The sequence below is a fragment of the Gymnodraco acuticeps genome, unplaced genomic scaffold (assembly GCF_902827175.1).
Source record: "Gymnodraco acuticeps unplaced genomic scaffold, fGymAcu1.1, whole genome shotgun sequence".
NCBI lineage: Eukaryota > Metazoa > Chordata > Actinopteri > Perciformes > Bathydraconidae > Gymnodraco > Gymnodraco acuticeps.
In genome coordinates, this window is record NW_022991300.1 from 130,001 (window position 1) to 154,311 (window position 24,311).

At 45.8% G+C, this 24,311-nt stretch overlaps 1 protein-coding gene across 1 annotated transcript in view; it reads right to left on the reverse strand.

Moving 5' to 3' along the window:
• The window catches only part of LOC117562363 (odorant receptor 131-2-like), a 24,331-nt gene extending 690 nt beyond the window's left edge, over nt 1–23,641 (reverse strand). The window contains exons 1-4 of the mRNA XM_034240183.1: nt 23,607–23,641; nt 23,360–23,518; nt 19,198–19,338; nt 15,174–15,438 (exon numbers count right to left, since the gene is read on the reverse strand). Coding sequence (XP_034096074.1) covers nt 15,174–15,438; nt 19,198–19,338; nt 23,360–23,518; nt 23,607–23,641 — 600 coding nt within the window. The remainder of the gene's footprint in view (nt 1–15,173; nt 15,439–19,197; nt 19,339–23,359; nt 23,519–23,606) is intronic.
• Between the last annotated feature and the right edge of the window lie 670 nt (nt 23,642–24,311).

Below are 24,311 nucleotides of genomic sequence, written 5' to 3' on the forward strand. Positions count from 1 at the left end.
CACAACCCAAGGGCTTTTTCATCAGACCAAGCTAAAATGGTGTTTATCGTGTCCCATTTAACGGGAAGAGCTGCAGCCTGGGCTACTGCAGAATGGTCCAGAGACTCAGAGCTTTGCTATTCTTTAGCCGACTTCATAGACACTATGAGTTGCATATTTGACCACTCGTCGCCTGCTACAGAGGCCAGCAGAAGACTTCTTCAGATGCGCCAGCACAACCGTCAGGTGGTTGATTATGCCATCGAGTTTCGCACAGTGGCAGCGGACAGCGGGTGGAATATTCCGGCTCTTCGTAACGCTTTTATGACTGGACTTTCAGATCCGATAAAGGACCAGCTGGCTCCTCTGGAGGTGCAACGGGACCTGGAGTCTCTCATCGCTGTGTCAATCTGGATCGACAACCGACTTCGGTAAAGGGAGAGAGAGCGCCTGCGCACCGGTGACAGACATCCCAGTTTCTAGGGCTTCCCTCAGAGAAACCTTCCACCAGGAAGGACTTTCCAGCCCACGACTTCGGACCACCGGAGGACAGCGCCTCCGCTTGACTCAGACGAACCCATGCAGCTGGTCAGGACCAGGCTCTCTCTGGAGGAGAGGCAGCGCCGTCTGCGGGAGGGCTGCTGTTTCTACTGTGGCCAGCTGGATCACCAACTCGCCTCATGTCCGGGAAAAGACCGAGCTTACCAGCCAAGAGGAGGGAGCTGGTGAGCAAGCTTTCCACAGACTTTTCTCCTCGTCCCGTTACCCAGGTAAACATTTGCATAAACAATCAGGCCATTGACCAAGGGGTGCTAATAGACTCAGGGGCTGACGAAGGTCTTATGGACCGGGGCATAGTCAAACAGCTAAAGATAAAAACTGTTCCGCTATCTCGCCCTATTAACGCCAGTGCCTTAAGGCCCTGACACACCAGGCCGAAATCGGTCGTTTTCGTTAGTCGGACGACGAAGAGTGCCCTGTCGCCCAAACTCAAATTTGGTGTGTCCCGTCGGCCGTGACACGCCTTATTTGGCCTTTCATGGCCGACGCACGGCCGATTCAACATGTTGACGAGAGTGAAAATGGAATGCACACGCTATTTGTTGTTTGTTTATATCACGTCTGTTCTTCTTCTCTGTCTTCCGGTTGTTGCCCTTTTTTGAATGACGAATACACACTACCGCCGCCTGCTGGTAAGGAGAGTTATTGCCACTCACGCATGCGCAGTTCGTACATACTCGGCTGAAGTCTTTGCGGTGTGTTCCAGTGCGACACATGGCCAAGACGCAGGAGAACACGCCGACGCAACAGTCGGCGTCGGCATCGGCGAGTTCTCTAGTGACTGCTTGGTGTGTCAGGGCTAGGGATGGGTATTGTTTGAAATTTATCGATTCCGATTTCGATTCCGGTTCTGCTTATCGATTCCGGTTCTTATCGATTCCCCGTTTCGATTCCAAAATTGTAAAATAAAGAGGTCAAACGTTTAGATAACAAAAATATATTTATTCTTAAAAGCTTTAACTGAAATTGTTACTAAAAAATATACATGCAATACAAATGTATTGCACAATAGCTGTGCTTTATTTTAACTGAGCTATGCCTGTGGCAAGCTATTAACAGGCATTACACTTTGCCTTTTATTTTTATTTTTTAGTGTAGTGGAGCCTCACTTCAGAGTGTTTACCGCGACCTATCTTTGGTGTTATGAAGTGACTGAGCTCGTGAAATGTCTACGGGAGGGCGGGGGAGCATCGCTGCGGGGCAACTGTGGACCTCTGTCGCCTGTCAGCGCAATTTATATGATGCCGTTTAAAAAAATGAAGGGCGGTGCCGGCCGTCAGCGTACCGAGCCGGCCGTCAACGGCCCGCTGACGACCGTCCGTTCTGTGATTCTCCAGGTCCGCCCTGTATTCCACCGGGTCACCGCAGCACCGCGGTGCAGACGGACCCGCTGGAATACAGGGTCTACCGCGTTTAGGAACCGTTAAGCAGAACCGAAATTGTGTATTTTGTATGGGTACCCGGTACCCGGCATTTTCTTATCGGTTCTCATCTGGAACCGAGTTTCGGTTCCCAACCCTAGTCAGGGCCTTACGACGGTCGTCTTTTGTTCACAGTTACCCACTGCACAGAGCCTATTCAGATCATTACATTACATTACATTACATTGCATTTAGCTGACGCTTTTATCCAAAGCGACTTACAATAAGTACATTCGACCAGGAAGACACAACCTTGAAGAAAACAGAATCATATAAGTATATCAGGTTTCATAGAGCCAAACATTTCAAGTGCTACTCAACTGGCTTTAGGTAATCCAGTCCTTTATTAGTATAAAAGTGCTTCGTTAATCGTTCTAACGCTCGAAGTGGAGTCGAAAGAGATGAGTTTTCAGTTTGCGCCGGAAGATGTGCAAGCTATCTGCCGTCCTGATGTCAATGGGGAGCTCATTCCACCATCTTGGAGCCAGGACAGCAAACCCACGTGTTTTCGCCGATGGGAACTTGGGTCCCCCTCGCAGCGAGGGCGCAACGAGTCGTTTGGCTGATGCAGAGCGTAGTGCACGCGCTGGGGTGTACGGTTTAACCATGTCCTGGATGTAGGAAGGGCCAGATCCATTCGCAGCACGGTAAGCAAGTACCAGTGTCTTGAAGTGGATTCTAGCAGTTACCGGAAGCCAGTGAAGGGAGGGGAGGAGCGGCGTGGTGTGGGAGAATTTAGGAAGATTGAAAACCAGACGAGCCGCTGCATTCTGGATGAGCTGCAGAGGTCGGATGGCACATGCAGGTAGACCAGCCAGGAGGGAGTTGCAGTAGTCTAGGCGTGAGATGACGAGAGCCTGGACCAGAACCTGAGTCGCTTTCTGAGTCAGCTGGGGACGTATCTTCCTGATGTTGTAAAGCGTGTATCTGCAGCAACGGGTTGTAGCAGCGATGTTTGCAGTGAAGGACAGGTTGTTATCTAGGGTCACACCCAGATTCCTTGCAGTCTGAGTCGGGGAAACAACTGAGATGCCGATGTTGATTGTCAGGTCAAGAGTTGGACAATCTTTTCCCGGGAGGAAGAGCAGCTCAGTCTTGTCAAGGTTGAGCTTGAGGTGGTGAGCAGACATCCACTGAGAGATGTCAGCTAGACAAGCAGAGATGCGTGCGACGACCTGGGTCTCTGAGCGGGGAAAGGACAGAATTAATTGGGTGTCGTCAGCTTAGCAGTGGTAAGAAAAACCATGCGGGCTAATGACTGATCCGAGCGAGTTTGTGTACAAGGAGAAGAGGAGGGGACCAAGAACAGAGCCCTGAGGGACCCCCGTAGTTAATTGACAAGGGTCGGACTCAGACCCTCTCCAAGTCACCCTGTAGGTACGGTCTTTCAGGTATGAGGTGAGGAGGGAAAGTGCAGAGCCTGAAACTCCAAGTTTTTGGAGAGTGCGAAGGAGGATCTGATGATTCACCGTGTCGAATGCAGCAGACAGGTCCAACAGGATGATGACAGAGGAGAGGGATGCAGTTTTGGCAGTGTGCAGTTCCTCCGTGACAGCAATGAGAGCAGTTTCTGTGGAGTGACCTGCCTTGAAACCAGACTGGTGCGGATCCAGAAGGTTGTTCTGATTGAGATAACAGGAGAGTTGTTTAAAGACAGCGCGTTCAAGTGATTTAGACAGGAACGGGAGGAGAGAGACAGGCCTGTAGTTTATAAACATCAGACGGGTTGAGAGTGGGTTTCTTTAGGAGAGGGTTTACTCTTGCCTCCTTGAGACTGTTTGGAAAGTGACCAGAAGTTAGAGAAGTGTTGATGAAATGGGTGAGAAACGGTAGAATATCAGGAGCGATAGTCTGAAGGAGGTTTGAAGGGATAGGGTCCAGAGGACAGGTGGTAGGGCGGGCAGAAGTAATGAGGGTAAGAACCTCACTTGGAGAGAGAGGGGAAAAGGAGGTTAGTGTGTTGGTGGAAGGAAGGTCTGGTGACCCAGCGGTGAGTAAAGGTGAGTCAGAAAAAGAAGAGCGAATATCATTAACCTTTTTTTCAAAGTGGGTAACAAAGTCGCTTGACAGAACTGAGGAGGGGGGAGGAGCTTTTGGAGGGTCCAAGAGGGTGGAGAAGATGGAAAATAGTTTTTTAGGATTGGAATAGGAAGATTGGATCTTATCTTGAAAGAAAGTGCTTTTTGCCTGAGAGATTGAAGCAGAGAAAGAGGAGAGGAGAGCTTGATAGGTTAGGAGGTCGTCACGGTGTTTGGATTTCCACCATTTCCGCTCTGCTGCCCTAAGGACGGTTCTATTAGCACGCAGTGCATCATTTAGCCAGGGAGCCGGAGGGGACTGACGAGCCTGCCGAGATGTCAGAGGACAGAGCGAGTCCAGAGTGGATGAGAGAGTAGAGAGGAGAGTTTCTGCAGCAGAGTTTGGAGGCAGTAGTTGGAACGAATCAGAGGAAGGGAGGGCTGAGAGCACCGACGAGGCAAAGGTAGAGGGAGAGAGGGAGCGAAGGTTACGGCGGACAAGTGTAGGATGGGAAGAGATTAGTTTGTTATGATTGGAAAGGGATAGAGAGAATGAAATGAAGAAGTGATCGGATGTGTGGAGCGGGTTTACAGATCACTGTAAATAAGGACCATACAGAAACTATGCAGTTTCACATTTTCGAATCTGCTCAGCACCCGATTAGTTTTGGTTTCCCATGGCTAAAGATCCACAACCCACACATTGACTGGCGCTCCTGGAAAATTAAGGAGTGGGGGAGGATTGTATTAATAGATGTAAACATTCACGAGCTGTTAATGCACCTGTTAATGCACATGTTGGCTACCAGCCTCCGCTGTTTTCAGTCAACGAAGGAGAAGTAGCGGTACCATCGTTCAATGCCATGATTAGACACTGTCGCCGAATCTGGGCTGGTGCTCGCCAGTCCCTACTCAGAAGTTCGGCTCAGTTGAAGGCTGTAGCAGACGTCCATCGCAGGGCTGCTCCCCTCTACAGACTGGGTCAGAAGGTTTGGCTTTCTACCAAGGACCTACCTCTTCATGTCACCTCCAAGAAATTGGCTCCTAGGTTTGTGGGTCCATTCCCGGTGTCCAAGGTCATCAATCCTGTGTCTGTGCGCCTACGACTTCCGAGGTCTATGAGAGTACATCCCACCTTCCATGTCAGCAAGATCAAACCAGTGTATGAGAGCACACTTGTTCCCGCCTCCAAGCCCCCTCCACCGCCCCAGCTCTTTGAAGGTGGTCAAGTTTATAAGGTCCGTAAGCTGCTGGAGGTCCACAATAGGGGTCTGGGCAAGCAATTCCTGGTGGACTGGAAAGGTTATGGTCCCGAGGCAAGATGCTGGGTACCTGCATCATTTATTGTGAACAAGACCCTCATTCAGGACTTGTATGATCAGCCTGGGCCATCAGGAGTCAGCCCTAGGGGGGGGGGGGGGTACTGTTGTGTTCCATCATGTCTCCCAGTTCCTGTTTCATTTTGGTGCTCACCTTTTGTGTTTCATTCCAGGTCCCTTCACTCCCTATCCTTGTGTGTGTCTCCTGCTCTCATCAGCGTCTGCCCCGCCCCTGATTGTTTCCACCTGTGCCAGTTACCTCTTGTTTAAATTCCCCAGCCTTCCCTTCCCTTGTGTCAGTTCGTCTTGTCCTGTCTCAATGCCAGTAGTCTGCGTACCAGCGATCACTTATTTTGTCTCAAGCCTGATTCATGCTCCTGAATTACTTTGTAATTTTTGTTCCTACCTTAGTGAGCGATTTTCTTTGTGCCTTTTTTGAGCCCTTTTTTCATCTCGTTAAGAGTGTCGCTCTTTTTTGTAAACCTATTTGGAATAAAGTATTTTACTCATACTTTATCTCTGTCTCCCGGTTCGTGCATTTGAGTGCTTTACCTTGTGTTTCCAAGTTCGTGACACAATGACTCTAAATAATAATGATCACGCCACCAAACACAGATTAAACTAAAGTAACCAGCCTGTTTTGAAAATGTAAGAAGTAGAAAGTACAGGTATTTGTGTTCAAAATGTAAGAAGTAAAAGTAAAAAGTCTACAAAGTAACTAAAGCTATTCAATAAATGTAGTGGAGTAAAAGTACACCATATACCTCCTAACTGTAGTCGAGTAGAAGTACAAAGTAGAACAAATACTCAAGTGAAGTACCTCAAAAGTGTGCTTAAATACTTGACTGAATGTACTTAGTTACTTTACACCATGTAGTGGACATTTTATTATATCCTGATATGTTCAAAGTAACCAAATGTTTCTCATTTGGTTACTGTGCTGTTTTCCTCTATCTTCTCTACTTCAAGGCCACAGAGCTGTTTTGGCTACTGAGTTGACTCACACAAAGTCACACGAGAACTTCTACAGCTCAAGGCCAGGTGTCTAATAACAATGTGACCGTGTGAAGATTTATTCTCCTCCCCACCTTTTTACTCTCCCTTTATATTGCTTTGCTATTATATTAAACTGCGCACACTCGCGCAGACTATCCTATACTCTGTGAGACCTGTGTCTATATTTTATTGTATCTGATGTTTGTTTGAGGCCTTGAATAAACATCACCAGAAAGACAACTGTGTCTGATTCACCATTTATTTGTTTTCTGACTTGTACTCTACAGTATTGGGGTTTTTAGATTTCCATAACAATTGGCGCTGCGAGCAGGGTCTCTGCAAGTTCGATTGGGAACACCTCCGGACGCTGGTGGTGGACGCTCCAGGATCCGCGGATCTTCCTCTACCCCGACAGAAACCGTATGGGACGAGAGGACCAGCGCCGGGGGTGGAACTGATTGACTTCACGAGATCAAACGGACTTAAAAAGGCTTTCCAATACTGGGTGAGATGTACAATGTCTAAATTGTTTAAAGTTAAACGTAATTAAAACTCCATGACGTTTATGAAAGGGGCTGCTCGAAGAGGGTTTTATCCCGTCCTAGATCGTGGGTTTACGATTAGTTTTTGCGTGGTTTGTACTGGGGAACAAATATCACAGAGGGTTTATCCCGTCCTAGATCGTGGGTTTACGAATAGTTTTTGCGTGGTTTGTACTGGGGAACAAATATCACAGAGGGTTTTATCCCGTCCTAGATCGTGGGTTTACGATTCGTTTTTGCGTGGTTTGTACTGGGGAACAAATATCACAGAGGGTTTATCCCGTCCTAGATCGTGGGTTTACGATTAGTTTTTGCGTGGTTTGTACTGGGGAACAAATATCACAGATTTTGTCATGGGAGCAAGGCAAAGTAGGGGGCTTGTACAACCTCCTGGGGGGCCGATTGTAGACGTCATGAGAGTAAGAAATGGTGAAAACAGTCTGTCTAAATTAGATATATGGACGGAAATGTTCGGATTTCCAAAGGGAGGTTTTTTTTAGAGTAAATTAAAAATCAAGAACCTAAAGAATAAATTACAAGAACAAGAAGTAGAAATAAAAATAAAGTTAAAGTAAAAGACTTATATAGAAAACTGGACACTCACAGAAAGTGTTTATAATAAATACTGGGAGGATTAAGCAGAATGCCGTGAAAGAAGGCAGTTGGCCTTGGGCATTAAAGAAAATATTAAGGTTGGAATGAATGTGAAGAAAATAAGGAAAATAAATTATTTTCAAAACCATGTAAACCCCAGACATCTCTGTGTTCTTCCATTGCAGGCCTGAATGACCTCTCCTCGACTGGGTATCCTTTCCCTCCCCCGGGGTACAACCCTGGCAATCCGGCTGGGCCACCTCAACCACCTCCACCGCCACTACAAGTCCCAGCCATGCAGTCAACAGACTCCCCGTAAGCTCGTCCACCCCCATCAGCCCCAAGTGGATGGGGACAACAGCGGGATAAACAAACCCAAGCCCAAGCAGGTGTTTGGGCAACACACCTCAGTAATGCCTTTCTCAACGGACTCACAGACACAGAGCAAGCTACGCAGAATGCTGGTCGGTCACAATACCGAGGGAGAGGCAGAAGAGGTTTTCCGAGGCAGAAGACGAGAAGCAAGACCTTCATTTGACGAAAGATGTTTCAAGTGTGGCAGTGTTGAACATTGGATTATGGGACTGCTCACAGAACACTGGCGAGTGGAGGCAGAGAGGGGGACAGCAAGGACGGGGCCATTCACAATCAGACTGACCTACACCAGATGGGGAGGAGGGGACCCGATCGAGCGAGATGGAAATTCAGCCAGCATCATCGAACCAGGGAAGTGAATACACACACACACATCTTACTATTGAACATTGGAAAATGTAGAAGACATGCCTGTGGTTAAAGAGGGTACATATTTGAAATATGACAGTGAAACAGCATTTGAGAAATGTCCCACACTAACTTTAGCTATCATGGGTGTTGATGTTCTATAGTAAAAAGGGCAGATTTGCCTGATTGCAAATTTAGTGGTAGATGTATGCACTCAATAGGAGCGGCTGGGGTAACAGTAAAGGAGAAGTTTTTGTATCACTTCAGAGTGGAGATAACGGTGATGATAGTCAATCCATTTCCCACATCAGTAAAAAAAACAGTTTATTTTATCCTCCGTCTGCCTAATACATTTACTGGGCAGAGATCTGAAACTCCGGTTCGGCTTAGGCCTCATTTATTCCACAAATGAGGGGTTTAAAGTCCGGCAGCCATCTCCTACGATGGTTCAAAAACTTTTGATGATAAAGAACTGTGTGAATGTGTATTAAATGGCTGCTGACATATCCTGATTCTCAGGCGTTGTTGCGTTTGACTGATCAACGTGTTTTTTCCACCTGCTGTGTCCATGGAAGCTTCTCATTTGCATTATACGTGCTAACGTTGTTAATGTTGTTAATCTGTGTAAATGTGGTTCCCGGGAATGATGAGAGTTTTCTGTTAGAATGTGTGAATGAGGAGCTCATGCTTAAGACTATGCTTGGAGTTTGCTGCGTAGCGCTGGTTCCTGTTGCACACCCACACAACACAAACTGTGTCAAATCCCAGGGGCGGTACACACATTTCACTAGCCAGGGGGGCCCACTGATAGATAGAGGGATTTGGATCCAATCGTTAAAGATTTGGAGTCAGTCACTGATTGGACACCTACACACACAGAATATGTTATGTACTATATGTCAGGTGACATGTATAAGATGAAAATGTGCACAAACGTAGCCGTTCTGCGCACATTGCTGTTGGTTGAGGATGATGGGGTAATTCTCATATCTCTGAGCTTCCTGCCGCGCTTTCAGATGGGCCATACTCACTCTGGGCAGCTCACAGATATGACGTATGTTTAATGTCCACGTTCCGTTCAAATCAACCCCCGTACCCATTGAAACGTGAAGCTGTTGATGGCATTCAGCCAGTGTTACCTCTCTGTTTAAACAAGGGGTCATTATTCCGTGTAACGATTCCGGTACGTACTCCAGTGTTTCCTGTCAAAAAGATCAGAGACAAAACCTCCTGACGAGTGGAGATTTGTCCAGGATTTACAGCTGTAAATGCTATGCAGCTATGCACGCTCGTCCCAAGTCCTTATCTGATTTCTTCCTAAGTTCCAGCCTCTGCAGCATTTTTTTACTGTAATAAGATCTCTCAAATGCATTTTTCAGTGTTCCTGTACACAAAGACAGTCAATTTTGTTCACATTTGAATATAAGGGTAAACCTTACAGATTCACACGTTTGTGTCAAGGCTACTGTGTACAACCAGGCATTGTGTACAAGGTTGGTCTCTCTCCAAGTTTCTAAAGGCATCGCTCTCATACAAGGCCAGTTTGATGACCTCATGATTTGCGCACCCACAGCAGTGTTCATAACACACGGCTGTTGTTATGCTTGTTGTGATGTTACATTAGTCCGTTCTCTGCTTGTAATTATGCCGTTACAAGTTTCAAAGTTGTATTTATCATCTGAATTTGCCGAAACAAGGTTGGTATTCTGAAGCCAATACTTTGTTTATTCTAAAACAGATGAAAACAAACGGTCTTTTATACAAAATGGAAATATTATACAAGTAAAACTACATGTTACTTTAATCCCATGTAATTGTAGAATGAACACAGTCTTCCTTTGTATAAGTCAGGTGTTTTGAGTAGTCAAAATTACCTACAAATCATTGTACACATTTGTAAATATTATTTTCCACTTGTTACCATTGTGAGGTTATTTTGTATGCAGCGCTGCGTGATTTTGTAGCTAGAAATTCAGACTAAAGTACTCAGATCTTGTACTTGAGTAAAAGTAGAAGTACTCAGATCTTGTACTTAGCAAAAGTAGAAGTACCAGAGTGTAGGAATACTCTGTTCCAGTAAAAGTCCTGCATTCAAAATGTTCCTCAAGTGAAAGTAGAAAAGTATTCTCATCAAAATATAGTGAAAATAGCGACAGTAAAAGTATTCATTGTGCAGATTGGTCCATTTCAGAATAATATATATGATATGTTTTATAATGATTGATCATGAAAGTGTTCTCAAAGCTGGTGAAGGTGCAGCTAGTTTGAATGACTTTGTATACTGCAGGGTAGCTGGTGGATTTACTCCAGGTGGAACTAAAGTCTGATTATATCACTTGATTATATTTCACATCGTTCATCCAGATCTGTGAAGTAACTAAAGGTATTAAATAATTAAGTGAAGGAAAAGTACACCAGGTACCTCTGACTTATGTTTACTGCCAACCTAAAAGTATTTTTAAAAAAAATAGTAATCAATGATGTTTTGAGAAGTTATTTGGCTGATTGTTTTTATATCGGCTCAGCCAGGTTGTATGGGAGGCCCAGTCTACGTACACTCTAAAAACAAATGCTTGGCTTAACAAAGAGAATCAAGGCAATAGGTTGCATCGATGGTTATTGAGTTAAGACAACTTCTAATGACATTTTGTTAGAGCAACAAAGTTATTCGAGTTAGGGGAAAAGGCGTTTCCTCTACAATCAGAGGTGTTTTCAATTACCACTTACTTAATAATTGGTAGCATAAACACAAGTTTTTAAGTTGATTACTCCAAACGTTCCAACTTGTTTTACCGTATGATTTAAATGTAATCTTAAGTTATGTATACTTAATTACCACATGTTGAACATGGACAGATGTTTTTAAGTTGACAGCCATTTGTAAATTAAGTTGCTCCAAATAATATTGTATTCAATAGGGTTTTCCTTTTAGCTTATTCATGTTTTTGCCTTTAAAGAAATTAATTAATTGATTCCACAACAAAAATATTAGGCAATTCACTTTTTATTTTTGAACTGCAGTTGTTTATTTCAACACATGATGTTTCAATCAGGAGAGTTTGAATTTCAAGTTGTATTTGAATGACAAAAGATGACGCTCACCTTAAAATGTCCTTTGTATATTTCTATTTGTCTTAACTGTGGGAACTTGTCCAGGCATCTTAAGTGGGAGTGGACTTGAAATCCTTAACTCAAGGTGTAGAACAATTAAGTTATCAAGCCAATTGCATTACAATACCTCAACTTGAATTTAGGGTGAAGTCAATTAATGCAGAAATCAGAGTTCAAATGACACAATTAAGTTGCAACTTAAACTGTTTATCTAAAATCAATTAACTCACATTTTTTATCTTGCAACCAGTGCATTTAATTAAGTGGAGGTGAAAGGTCGCTTGAATTGGGTTTTTAGATGTACAGATCACTCATTTTGATATTAATATTAAACTTAGTTTTCTTTTCTTCAATTTTTCATCCTCGTGTAGAATGCTATCACGAAACACACATTTGGTTGTTTATAGCATAAAGAACATCTGAGTTAATGTGAGGTAGGGAAATACTCACTTGAGTATGTGCATATAAATATGTAATTTACAACAGCTGTAAGCTGCTTGAAAAGTGCTTGAATTTGACTTTGGAAAAGGTGTAAGAAACCTCTTATTGACCTTTGCCTGAAGGTGACGAACACGACTGTGTGCACACCTAGACCGGACATAAAAGACGTTCCTCTGACCAAGGCTGACCTCATTTTGTATGTTGATGGGTCTGCCTCTCGCGACCAAGGGGGCACTAATCGGGTGGGGTGTTTTCCTGTTGTTTCAGATTCTGCTGTACTCCGTTCCGGACCAATCCCATGTCTCAGCACAAGCAGCAGAGCTCATCGCACTAACTGAAGCCTGCACGTTTGCAGAAGGCAAAACCGTGACTATTTACACTGACTCACGCTATGCTTTTGGGGTAGTGCACGATTTTGTGGCTATTTGGAAGTGTAGACAATTTCTGCAAGCAGTACAGACCCAGTTCCCCTAAGAAATTGGGTCTGCTAATTTTCTGCTGACTCAGCCGCAAAGGAAGAGTCTGATTCCTCTCGCACCTCACGCACCTTACACTCATTTGTTAGAATGCCTGTCTCCTCCTTCACTGACAACATGTCGTCACTTCAGCAGCTAGCTACACCAGTTGAGAAGGCTCGGTGGAAGGCTGTTGGGGCTGTTTTTGACACATGGGTTGGACAATGTGTAAAAAGGGGGGATGTTAGAGGCTATAAATCAGATGTTAGAGGCTATAAATCAGGAGTGGTTCTGAAGGGGGGTGAAGGGGGGTAATTTGCATTAAGCAAAATTCATTTAGCACCTAATGCTGGATTTCATTGAGCTTAGCCCATCAGAGAACATCTTAAATTAGAACAACGGTTCACATTTTGCTAAAGAGGGAACGGCACAATCAAAAACAAACTAGCAAAATGCTGTGCAGACACAGGTCTGTCATGGACACGAGCTCTGCCCATTGAGCTGATGTACATGAGGATGTGGGAACGAACATGGAGCCAACTCAGCCATTTGAAATCCATTTTGGGGCTCCTCCACAGATTGGACTCAAGGCTCCAGGATGTCCTCTTCCCTCCACAACTTTGTGTGAGGATGCTATGTTGCTATGTTGTATGTTAACCTGTCATCCACTTTAGCGACTGCCACTGGTCCACTTAACCATCTCCAACCCGGCGACTTCGTGCTGGTCAAGGATTTCCGGAGAAAGAGCTGGAAATCCAATCGTTGGCCCCTACCTGCGTCTGGTCAACCAGACAGCGGTCAAGGTCGCAGAGAGAGAGCTACGTGGGTCCACGCCAGCCACTGCAAGGTCGTAGTCACAGGAAAGGAGAAACGGTAGAAGCAGAAGACAACAAGTGACGTGTCCTAGTCACCAACAAAAGTAGATGACAACAAGTGATGTGTCCTAGTCACCAACAAAAGTAGATGACAACAAGTGATGTGTCCTAGTCACCAACAAAAGTAGATGACAACAAGTGATGTGTCCTAGTCACCAACAAAAGTAGATGACAACAAGTGATGTGTCCTAGTCACCAACAAAAGTAGATGACAACAAGTGATGTGTCCTAATCACCAACAGAAGTAGATGACAACAAGTGATGTGTCCTAATCACCAACTTGCACCACACTTGCACTACATACACCAAAAAACACTACACACAAGGTATCACGAGCGAGTGCCAGCTGAGCGGTTCCATATGCCCTCTGGTTCCTCGTTTGTGTTACCGGTGTGCGGAGTCTGACTGTCCGTGTCACAACATCGACCGAGGGAATACACACACACACCCCATGGAGCATTCCCACCTCGTGATGACGGCTCGCCTGGGAAAACGACAACGCAACCGTGAGCAATACTACCGGAGAGCCTGGACAATCATAAAATGGTTCCTCTGCATATTTGCCATGATAGTTGTGTTAGGACTAGTCCTATATTTTATGTATCCATGGTCAGCACACAGCATGTCAGCCGAAATCGAGGTATCTAAGAGGTACATGGGGAGAGCAGGGCGAACCACATGGGCAGAGGGGCTGGTCAAGACAGGGATTGGTAACATTACTCTAAGGGATGGGGAAGATAGCACAGTGCAGTTACAGTGTTTACAATATCTCGTATTGCATATTCAGTGTCCCTGGAAGAATCCTTTCTAACGTAGCATTCCCTGATGTTAACCATATTTCCCTCCAACTGGCCTGGCCCAGTGATGCTGGGTTTAGCTCGCCACAAGATTACGTTTGGTTGTGCGGCGACAAGCTCTATCAAGTTCTGGCTCCCCTCTGGATAGGTACATGCACTCTAGTGGATTTGAATCCAGCAGTCACGGTCCTCACGTCCTTAATGTACACGACACATCATTACCCAGAGTTCCAACACCCGGACCACCACAAGGTAAAAAGAGAGCTGACGTCCACTGGAGCTAAATTCTTTGGTGGCTTGTTTCCATGGTGGGGTACAGTAAACAATGCCCATAACATAGATACCTTACACGTTCGGCTAGAGAACCTCACTTACGAGACGACGCAAGGCTTCCAGGTCATGCCTCATTCATAATAGCCTCTAGAATATGCTCATGCAGCACCAATTTGCTCTTGACCTGTGTCATATTATATGTCTGTTTGATTATCCCAATACTGAAGAAGTGCGTTTCCAGCATGGTATCCTCAGCTTTCGTTCAGTGTACTGCTATTCCATTACAAGACAATCCTTTGCGCCACAGTGAGATAGACCAGCTCTTATCAGAAGAGTCTGATTCCGACACTACAATATAATCAATATAATCATGTGAATCGAGTGTACTCTCCTCTTATGCTTACATTATATTGGAGTCTGTCCTCCACACAAACAGCCAGTTTTCTATGATATATTTGTGATGTGTTTACTTAAACCAGTGATGGAGTGTATTCATTGATGTGTTATATCAGTCTATCCTGTCATTTGTTTTTATTGATCAAGTATGATCAAAAGTGGGGAATGTAGTGGACATTTTATTATATCCTGATATGTTCAAAGTAACCAAATGTTTCTCATTTGGTCACTGTGCTGTTTTCCTCTATCTTCTCTACTTCAAGGCCACAGAGCTGTTTTGGCTACTGAGTTGACTCACACAAAGTCACACGAGAACTTCTACAGCTCAAGGCCAGGTGTCTAATAACAATGTGACCGTGTGAAGATGTATTCTCCTCCCCACCTTTTTACTCTCCCTTTATATTGCTTTGCTATTATATTAAACTGCGCACACTCGCGCAGACTATCCTATACTCTGTGAGACCTGTGTCTATATTTTATTGTATCTGATGTTTGTTTGAGGCCTTGAATAAACATCACCAGAAAGACAACTGTGTCTGATTCACCATTTATTTGTTTTCTGACTTGTACTCTACAGTATTGGGGTTTTTAGATTTCCATAACAACCACTGCCGGAGGGAAAGGCGTGACAAACACAAATATCAGAGAGAAATTCAACGAGATAACAAATACCTCCACCACTAGACTGAGGGTCTCGTGGTACGGTGTGTTGAAGACCAAGGAGGCGTTACAGAAGACCGTCTTTGAGAAGACAGACAGAGTCTGAGTGATGAGGATGATGATGATGTCAGTGAAGGCAGGGATGAAGGACACGAGCCAGATGAGAGCGATGAGGAGGTGGGCTCTCTGCACCGTGCAGATCTGGACGTGATGAAGAGGAAGACACACGGCGATGTAACGCTCCAACGCCATACCAGCCAGATTCAGAGGGCTGTTCCTGGAGGGAGAGAGAAACACAAAACTAGGGTCAACAGGGTGGGTGGAGGGGGTCTGGAGGACAGGTTTGGGCTGACAGCCCAGGGGCACAGCGTAGGACCCGGAAGGGGTCTCGGGCAGACGGCCCGGGGGAAAGGCAGAGTTCAAGGATGGGGACTTGGACGGACGGCCCGGGGGCAAGGCAGAGTTCAAAAAGGGGAACTCGGGAGGACGGCCCGGGGGCAAGGCAGAGTCCAAGGTGGGGTACTCGGGCGGACGGCCCGGGAGCAAGGCAGAATCCAAGGAAGAGTCAGGGGGCCGGGCCCGAGGGCGAAGACTGCGGCTCTCAGGGGGCCGGGTTCGAGGGCGAAGAACGGACAGCTCCGGAGGCCGGGCAGGAAAGCGCTGACGGGACAGCTCTGGAGGCCGGGCAGGACCCGGTGTCGGCCGGACAGGAACCGGAGCCGGTGGGACAGGCTTCGGCAGGATCCCCCATGGAAGAGGACCAGGAGTTGGCAGGACCCCCGGCGAGACAGGTGACGGCGGGACCTCCAACGGAACAAGACATGGGATTGGCAGGACCCCCGGCAGAAGAGTCGTCGGCGGGACCCCCAACGGGACAGGACACAGGGTTGGCAGGACCCCCGGCAGGAGAGTAGTCGGTGGGACCCCCAACGGGACAGAACATGGAGCTGGCAGGAACCCCAGCAGAACCTCCAACGGCACAGGACATAGGGTGGGCTGGAACCCCGGCAGAAGAGTCGTCGGCGGGACCGCCAACGGGACAGGACACAGGGTTGGCAGGACCCCCGGCAGGAGAGTAGTCAACGGGACCCCCAATGGGACAGGACATGGAGCTGGCAGGAACCCCAGCGGAACCTCCAACGGCACAGGATATAGGGTTGGCAGGACCCCCGGCAGAAGAGTCGTCGGCGGGACCCCCAACGGGACAGGACACAGGGTTGGCAGGACCCCCGGCAGGAGAGTAGTCGGCGGGACCTCCAACGGTACAGGACATAGGGTTGGCAGGACCCCCGGCAGAAGAGTAGTCGGCGGGACCCCCAACGGGACAGGACATAGGGTTGGCAGGACCTCCAGCGGAACCTCCAACGGCACGGACATAGGATTGGCAGGACCTCCGGCAGAGGAGTAGTCGGCGGGGCCTCCAACGGCACAGGACATAGGGTTGGCAGGACCCCCGGCAGAAGAGTAGTTGGCGGGACCCCAACGGGACAGGACATAGAGTTGGCAGGACCCCCAGCGGAAACTCCAAGGGCACAGGACATAGGGTTGGCAGGACCTCCAGCGGAACCTCCAACTGCACGGACATAGGATTGGCAGGACCCCCGGCAGAGGAGTAGTCGGCGGGGCCTCCAACGGGACAGGACATGGAGTTGGCAGGACCCCCAGCGGAACCTCCAACGGACCAGGACATTGGGTAGGGACTTGAGAGGAGACTCGAGAGGGGAACCAAGGGGGAACTAGAGAGGGGACTCGAGGAGGGACTAGAGAGGGGACTAGAGGAGGGACTAGAGGAGGGACTAGAGGAGGGACTCGAGAAGGTAACTCGAGAGGTGACTTGAGAGGGAACTCGAGAGGGAACTGGAGAGGGGACTCGAGAGGGAACTGGAGATGGGACTAGAGAAGTGACTAGAGGTGGGACTAGAGATGGGACTAGGGAATTGACTAGAGGAGGGACTTGAGTAGGGACTATAGATGGGACTAGAGAATGGACTTGGGAAGGGACATGGGAAGTGACTAGAGGGGGGACTCGGGAAGGGACCAGAGAGGGGACTAGAGAAGTGACTAGAGGAGGGACTTGAGAAGGGACTAGAGATGGAATTTGAGAGGTGACTCGACAGGGGACTCGAGAGGTGACTCGAGAGGGGACTCGAGAGGGAGCTGGAGGGGTGACTTGAGAGGGGACTCGAGAGGGAACTTGAGAGGACACTCGAGAGGGAACTCCAGAGGACACTCAAGAGGAGACTTGAGAGGGAACTCGAGAGGAGACTTGAAATGAGGCTTGAGAGGGGACTCGAGAGGTGACTTGAGAGGGAACTCGAGAGGTGACTTGAGAGGTGACTTGAAAGGAGGCTTGAGAGGGAACTCGAGGGGTGACTTGAGATGGGACTCGAGGGGGGACTTGAGAGGGAACTCGAGGGGTGACTTAAGAGGGGACTCGAGGGGGGACTTGAGGGGGGACTTGAAAGGAGACTCGAGAGGGAACTTGAGAGGGGACTCGAGAGGGAGCTGGAGATGTGGCTTGAGAGGGGACTTGAGAAGGAATTTGAGAGGAGACTTGAGCCGGTCGGTTCGCCAACAGAACACGGGGGGCTGGAGTCGGCCGGAATGCCGACAGGACACGGGGAGCTGGCATCGGCTGGAGACGAGGGGCTGGAGTCGAAACCATGGCTGCTGGGGCCAGGACTGAGGCTGGAACCATGGCTACTGGGGCCAGAACTGGGGCCGAAACCATGGCTGCTGGGGCCAGAACTGGTGCTGGAACCATGGCTGCTGGGGCCAGAACTGGGGCCGGAACCATGGCTGCTGGGGCCAGGACTGAGGCTGGAACCATGGCTGCTGGGGCCAGAACTGGGGCTGAAACCATGGCTGCTGGGGCCTGTACTGGGTCCGGAACCATGGCTGCTGGGGCCTGTACTGGAGCCGGAACCATGGCTGCTGGGGCCAGAACTGGGGCTGGAACCATGGCTGCTGGGGCCGGAACTGGGGCTGGAACCATGGCTGCTGGGGCCTATACTGGAGCCCAAAGCATGGCTTCTGTGGCTAGGGCTGCTAGCCTGGACCTGCAACTCCTTCTCTTAGGAGCCGTTTGGAGGCTCCGTGGACCTCCAAAAGCCAGACGAGTTCCAGAGAACGACTCTTGGACAGGAGCAGGAACTGGGGCAGAAGCAAGGGTTGACTCCAGACGGAACACACCGATGCGTGTGGTGTCATAATGGGAATTGGGAGGCAGGGAGCCAGCATGGCTGGGGCTAGCAGGCAGGGGATAACACACCGAGAGGAAATCCAAAATTCAGCCAGGTAAGAATTTCACTAAATCTGGCTTCTCCATAGCCATCTGGTGTGCCTTAGCCAGAGCAGCCTCTCGCTGCTGAACTCCAGACGCTCCCCTCCTCTTATCAGAACAGCCAGCCAAAGAAAAGGAAAAACGAAGTAATTCCAACTCAAAAGGATCTGCTGGGCCCATCCTTGGTTAGTTCCTTCTGTCAGGGTTGAGAGCGAAGCAGGCAGGACCCAAATGCAGATAAACATAAAATACCTTTATTTCAAGGCTTAAAGACGGAGCAAAACAGAACTCTTCCCCGTGAACAACGTCAAACTACAACAAGGAACTAACAAAGACTAACAGAAAACACAGAACCTAAATGCACACATGACTAATCAAACAAACAAGAGACAGGTGAGGAGGGAGGAGGTGAACACTTTTCAAAATAAAACAGGAAACCAAAGACAGAAAAAGACAAGACAAAACACAACACAGACAGATCGTGACACTGAGTACTTCTACTTTTACTCAAGTACAAGATCTGACTACTACTTTTACTCAAGTGCAATATCTGAGAACTTCTACTTTTACTCAAGTACAAGATCTGACTACTACTTTTACACAAGTGCAATATCTGAGAACTTCTACTTTTACTCAAGTACAAAATCTGAGTACTTCTACTTTTACTCAAGTACAAGATCTGAGTACTTCTACTTTTACTCAAGTACAAGATCTGACTCCCTCCCATGTGATTATTCCAGGATGAAACCCTACCTGTTGGTGGTGATTAAGACGACCAGCATGATCCAGCAGGGGATGAATCCTGGGTTTCCGGTGTAGGTGGCGATCACTAGCCCCAGAGAAAGTGTCAGCATGATCATGTCGTTAATCACCAGGTGGATGTACAGCACATACCTGCAGGAGAGGAAGAGGAAGAGGAGGAGAACATGAGGAAGATGACGAGAAAAACAAGAAACATATGTAAACAGGAAAGAGATGGGAGCGTCATGTTGAAGATGTCCTCAAAACCTGCACTGTAAAATGTTTGACTGTAAAATTACAGTAAATTACTGGCTACTAGTTGCATGGATTTCACGGTAATTGACTGTGAATATTTCACAGTAATTGACTGTGAATATTTCACAGTAAATTACTGTAGATATTTTACAGTAAATTAGAATAAAAGTACAACTAAATACTGTGACTTTACAGTTGCCATGCCCATGGAATTACTGTGATATAGCAGTACAGAGCTGTGATATTATGGTACCTTGCTGTACATAAATTACAGTAATTACCTCTATTACTGTAGAAGTAATGCAACACAGTAGCAAGTAATTTACTGTAAATATAAAAATGTAAATAATACGATAATATATTGTAAATCTGACTAGTTCACTGGGATTTTACCATAACTACACAATTCAATCAGCTCAATCAACAAATAAAATGCCCATTTTAACTTTTTATTACTCCATTGAAGTGCAAAGTACATTTCACAGTGTCTTGGACATGTTGTTATGGTCCCAACCTCTACTCCGCGTAGTGGCTGGTGCTGAGACCCACAACATGAAAGAATACACGTAATAACCGGTACTTGGTAACGAGCATTTATTGATAATCAGCCGTTTGCTCACACAAGCAAAACGGGAAACAAAAAGAGGTCTGGAGGACTGGCCAAAAGGAACAAACAGAAGGAGGGAACCCGGGCCAGCCACACCACGGGCCGAAGGACCCAGAACTCCCCCCCCTAACCAGAAATCAATTATAAACCCTATGGGAAACAAAATAAACCCACGAAAACTGGACTACCAGGTCCTCCAGGCTAAACATAAAGACACCTGCAAAAATATGGCCTACAGCTCAAAATGGCAAAGAGGTATTCTAAGGAGAGTGTCTCCCAGCGTTAGGACAGGCGAGACATCCTTCTCCTCCAGCTTCTCTTTATATATACACGGCTGAGTGGAATTTGGAACACCTGGGCAGAGGCGGAGCCAGGGGCAGACCAGGTGCAGACCAGGTGCACCTGGGCAGAGGCGGAGCCAGGGGCAGACCAGGTGCACCTGGGCAGAGGCGGAGCCAGGGGCAGACCAGGTGCACCTGCAGCAGGGAAACAGAAAGAAAACAAGGAGGGGAGCACGTAACACATGTCTACAGACATCCACTCGAAGTCAACAATTGATCTGAAGAATGTGCTGACATGAGGGTTTAAATTGCCATGCCTCTTTTTGGCTTTCGAGCCCGTCTTGGGGTTAATGCCCAGGAAGCACCTGAAAACACTAAGCCAAGACAACCATTTCAATTTTACATAGATTTATATGTTGCATCGTTTATTTTAAGGCACATGCAGCAGTGCCCCTTTCAATTTAAGTAAAACCTGCACCAAAGAAAGAAATTAGTATTTAAGAGCGATGAAAGCAAGAAAATCACTTAATTTGTTGTGTTATCACAGAGGATGGTCTGAATACAGTATTTTACTGTGAAATAATACAGTAACATGTTGTGAAATCCTGGTAATCATTGATCCTGTACATTCACAGTAATTAACTGTGCCTGTATTGATTTCACTGTGAAATTCAAAATTACAGTATTATATTGTGAACATTACAGGTAAAGACTGTAAAGTGGTAAAACAGTAATTTATTGTAAAATATTACAACTAAATATTGTGAAATCATGGTAATATTTTACAGTGTGGTTAAAATCACTGATTCGGTCATAATAATAAAAACATGAATATAGCGATGTTTCGGAAACAATATCTTTTTGTTTTTTCCATCAGATTTGACTTTTGTACTTCTAGCACACTACTGGAGTTATTGGGACATTTGAAACACTCCTATGTACCACCCAATTCCTCAAAGTCTATACAATCAAATACAAATACTAACACATTAGTAAGGTCTAAGGCAGGGGTGCCCAACCTTAATAGCAGGTTAAAGCAGGATGAACAATCAAGCAAAAAAGAAGTAAAACAACAGCTTTGAACTACAGTCTAGTCCTAAGAAAGTCCTCTGTACAATTAGGTGTTATTTTATACAACAGGTTTGTATTTTACATGGAGCAACATTATGTGCAATGCTTTACTGACACTGTAGAGCGCAGAGAGTCACAGTTAAAGAGTGACAGTAAAATAAGTCAGCAGTCACTGGTAAGAGAAGGCAAAGCTAGAAATCTAAATTAGTGCAGATTTAAACCGGAGCAGCTTCATGTCTCAGTGTCTATAATGCCTCCGATCAATTGTAATCAACATGCAATGTGTTGATTTAGTAAAGCTTTAGAGATTTCACAATATAAATACTTTAGTCTAACGTTAGCAATGTTACGGCCCGTCCACACGGCAGCGTGCGTTGAAGCTTCCCACGCTTTGCGGAACTGCATTGTTGTTCCGTGGCTTCGCTTTGCCTCCGTTGCTCGCTTCAAAAGTTGAGAAAAGTTCAACTTTTCAAGCTTCGACGAAAGCGTCAGCCAATCAAATCATACACCAGTACAAGCTCTAGCCAATCAAACCGTGTGCTTTTGTGCCCGGGGTGGGAGATTCATGTGATTGGTTGTTGGTCGAGCCGGCAAGCTTCAACGCACGCTGCCGTGTGCGTTACGGTACGTCCACACTGCAGCGTCGCGTTGAAGCGCGACCAACAACCACTTCAATTGGATTGAGATTAGTTTAACATTAATCTCCCGCCCCGGACACACAAGCACGCGGTTTGATTGGCTAGTGTTTGTACTGGCATATGATTTGATTGGCTGACGCTTCCGTCGAAGCTTGAAAAGTTGAACTTTTCTCAACTTTCGAAGCGAGCAAAGGAGGCAAAGCAAAGCGTGACGTCACCCCATTCAAAGTGAATGGGAAGCGTCTCCGTTGAAGCAAGCAATGCTCCCGTGTGGATGTACCGTTAGAATATTAGCTGAACATACCATGTACTGATAATTCACAGTTTAAACCTCTTCATTTGAACCCCTGCTGAGACTGCAAAGGACCCAAAAAACGCTTTTCTGGAAACTCAATCAATCAATCAATGTTTATTTATATAGCCCAATATCACAAATGTTACATTTGTCTCAGTGGTCTTCACAGTCTGTACAGAATATCAGTATGACAATATGACACCCTCTGTCCTTAGACCCTCACATCGTACAAGGAAAAACTTCCGGAGAAAACCCACAGTTTAAAGGGAACATGGGAGAAACCTCAGGGAGAGCAACAGAGGAGGGATCCCTCTCCCAGGACGGACAGACGTGCAATAGATGCCGTGTGGAAATCCAAGAGATAATACATTTACAATCCAATCCAAATCTGAATGATCTCCTCTCATGGATCACCGTGACTAAAACAACATTTGATAAGGGCTGCACAATTAATATATATATGATGCACTATATGAACAAGTGCAATACGAGTTTCAATGAGATTTTACACCTGTATAAATAAAGGCTAAATAAAAAATATTTGTAAAAGGCTAAATATGTTTTTAAATAGTAATAATAATAATACATGTTATTTACATATCGCTTTTCCTGGTGCTCAAAGTGCTTTACAAGCAACATACAAATACAAAGTTTAACGAAGAACCTTGGAGCTGCAGAGATATCAGAGCCATTCATATCCTGCAAAAATGATCAATCTCTCCAATTACTGTGAATAATGTCGCAGTTGAAATATCAGTCAACTCATCTTAGATACTTATTTTTTCCAAATTGTGCAGCCCACGTTTCAATCATTTAGTATTTCTTGTTTTAGGGCGACAAGCTTTCCATATGTTAAAAGGACATTTGCTGTCACCTAAACAAAGTTTCAATCTATTTGAATATACTTGTTTTAGAGCAAAGCATTAATACAACAGCTGATTCCAACCTTTACCTCCACATTTAAGCAGATCTGAATATCAAGTACAATCTGTTTTACTGTGACTATGTTCACATATCTGTTTATCACCTGGGGTCTCGCTGGAAGTCCTTGCTCTTGAAGTATGTGTAGACAAAAGCTCCATTGATGCAGATGATGGTGAATACCAGGACAAAGGTGATGAAGTTCTTTGTGAAAGCTTCGCTATAGCTGTCGAAACGTCTGCTGGAGTTCATATTGTCCTCAGAGCTGGAGACACAAAACACAGATGAAATGAGAATAAGAGCCTTCGTTGTTCTTTAGTGAATCAAACTCCTTAGCTGAGCTCTAAACATGCCTGCTGTACGAGGAACAGGAAGAGCAGCAGTTCATTATATAACAATAATACAAATATAACAACAAGTAAACTAATGAATGTTAACAGAGTGGTTTTGTGGGATTAAAAATAACATTCTATTTATTATTTATTGTTTTACGCTCTGATATAAAATATGAAAACAAACAAAACACACTCAGAACATCTAGATGTGTTTTCCCGCCTTTTGTTGAAGCTTCTCGAGGCTTTTAAAGGCCTTTTGAAGAAGAAGTCAGACAACGGTATTATTATAATACAAATATAACAAAATGTAAACATCTAAGGAAAGTTAACTTTGACATTTTAAAATGAATTAATCTCACTATTTGTGCACCTAGAGTCATACCTTACATTTAAACTATCCACAATATAAATACGGTACGTTTTTAAAACGTTGCAACATTAAATCGTTTCACACTTCTTACTTCAGCGACAGACTCCCACCTGCTGACTCTCTGAATCCTCCAGCTGCCAGTCAGCTCCTTTATAATGTGTGTGTGTGTGTGCGTGTGTGTGTGTGTGTGTGAGTGTGTGTGACGAGCATTGTGAACTTTTGATCATTAAAGGTAGCGAGGATGTTCCCCCTTAATCAAAATGTGCATTCATTTGCTGACTTTGTAAAATGTATAGATGCAGTCAGGATTATATTTACATTTGATTTAAAGTGTGTGTGTGTGTGTGTGTGTG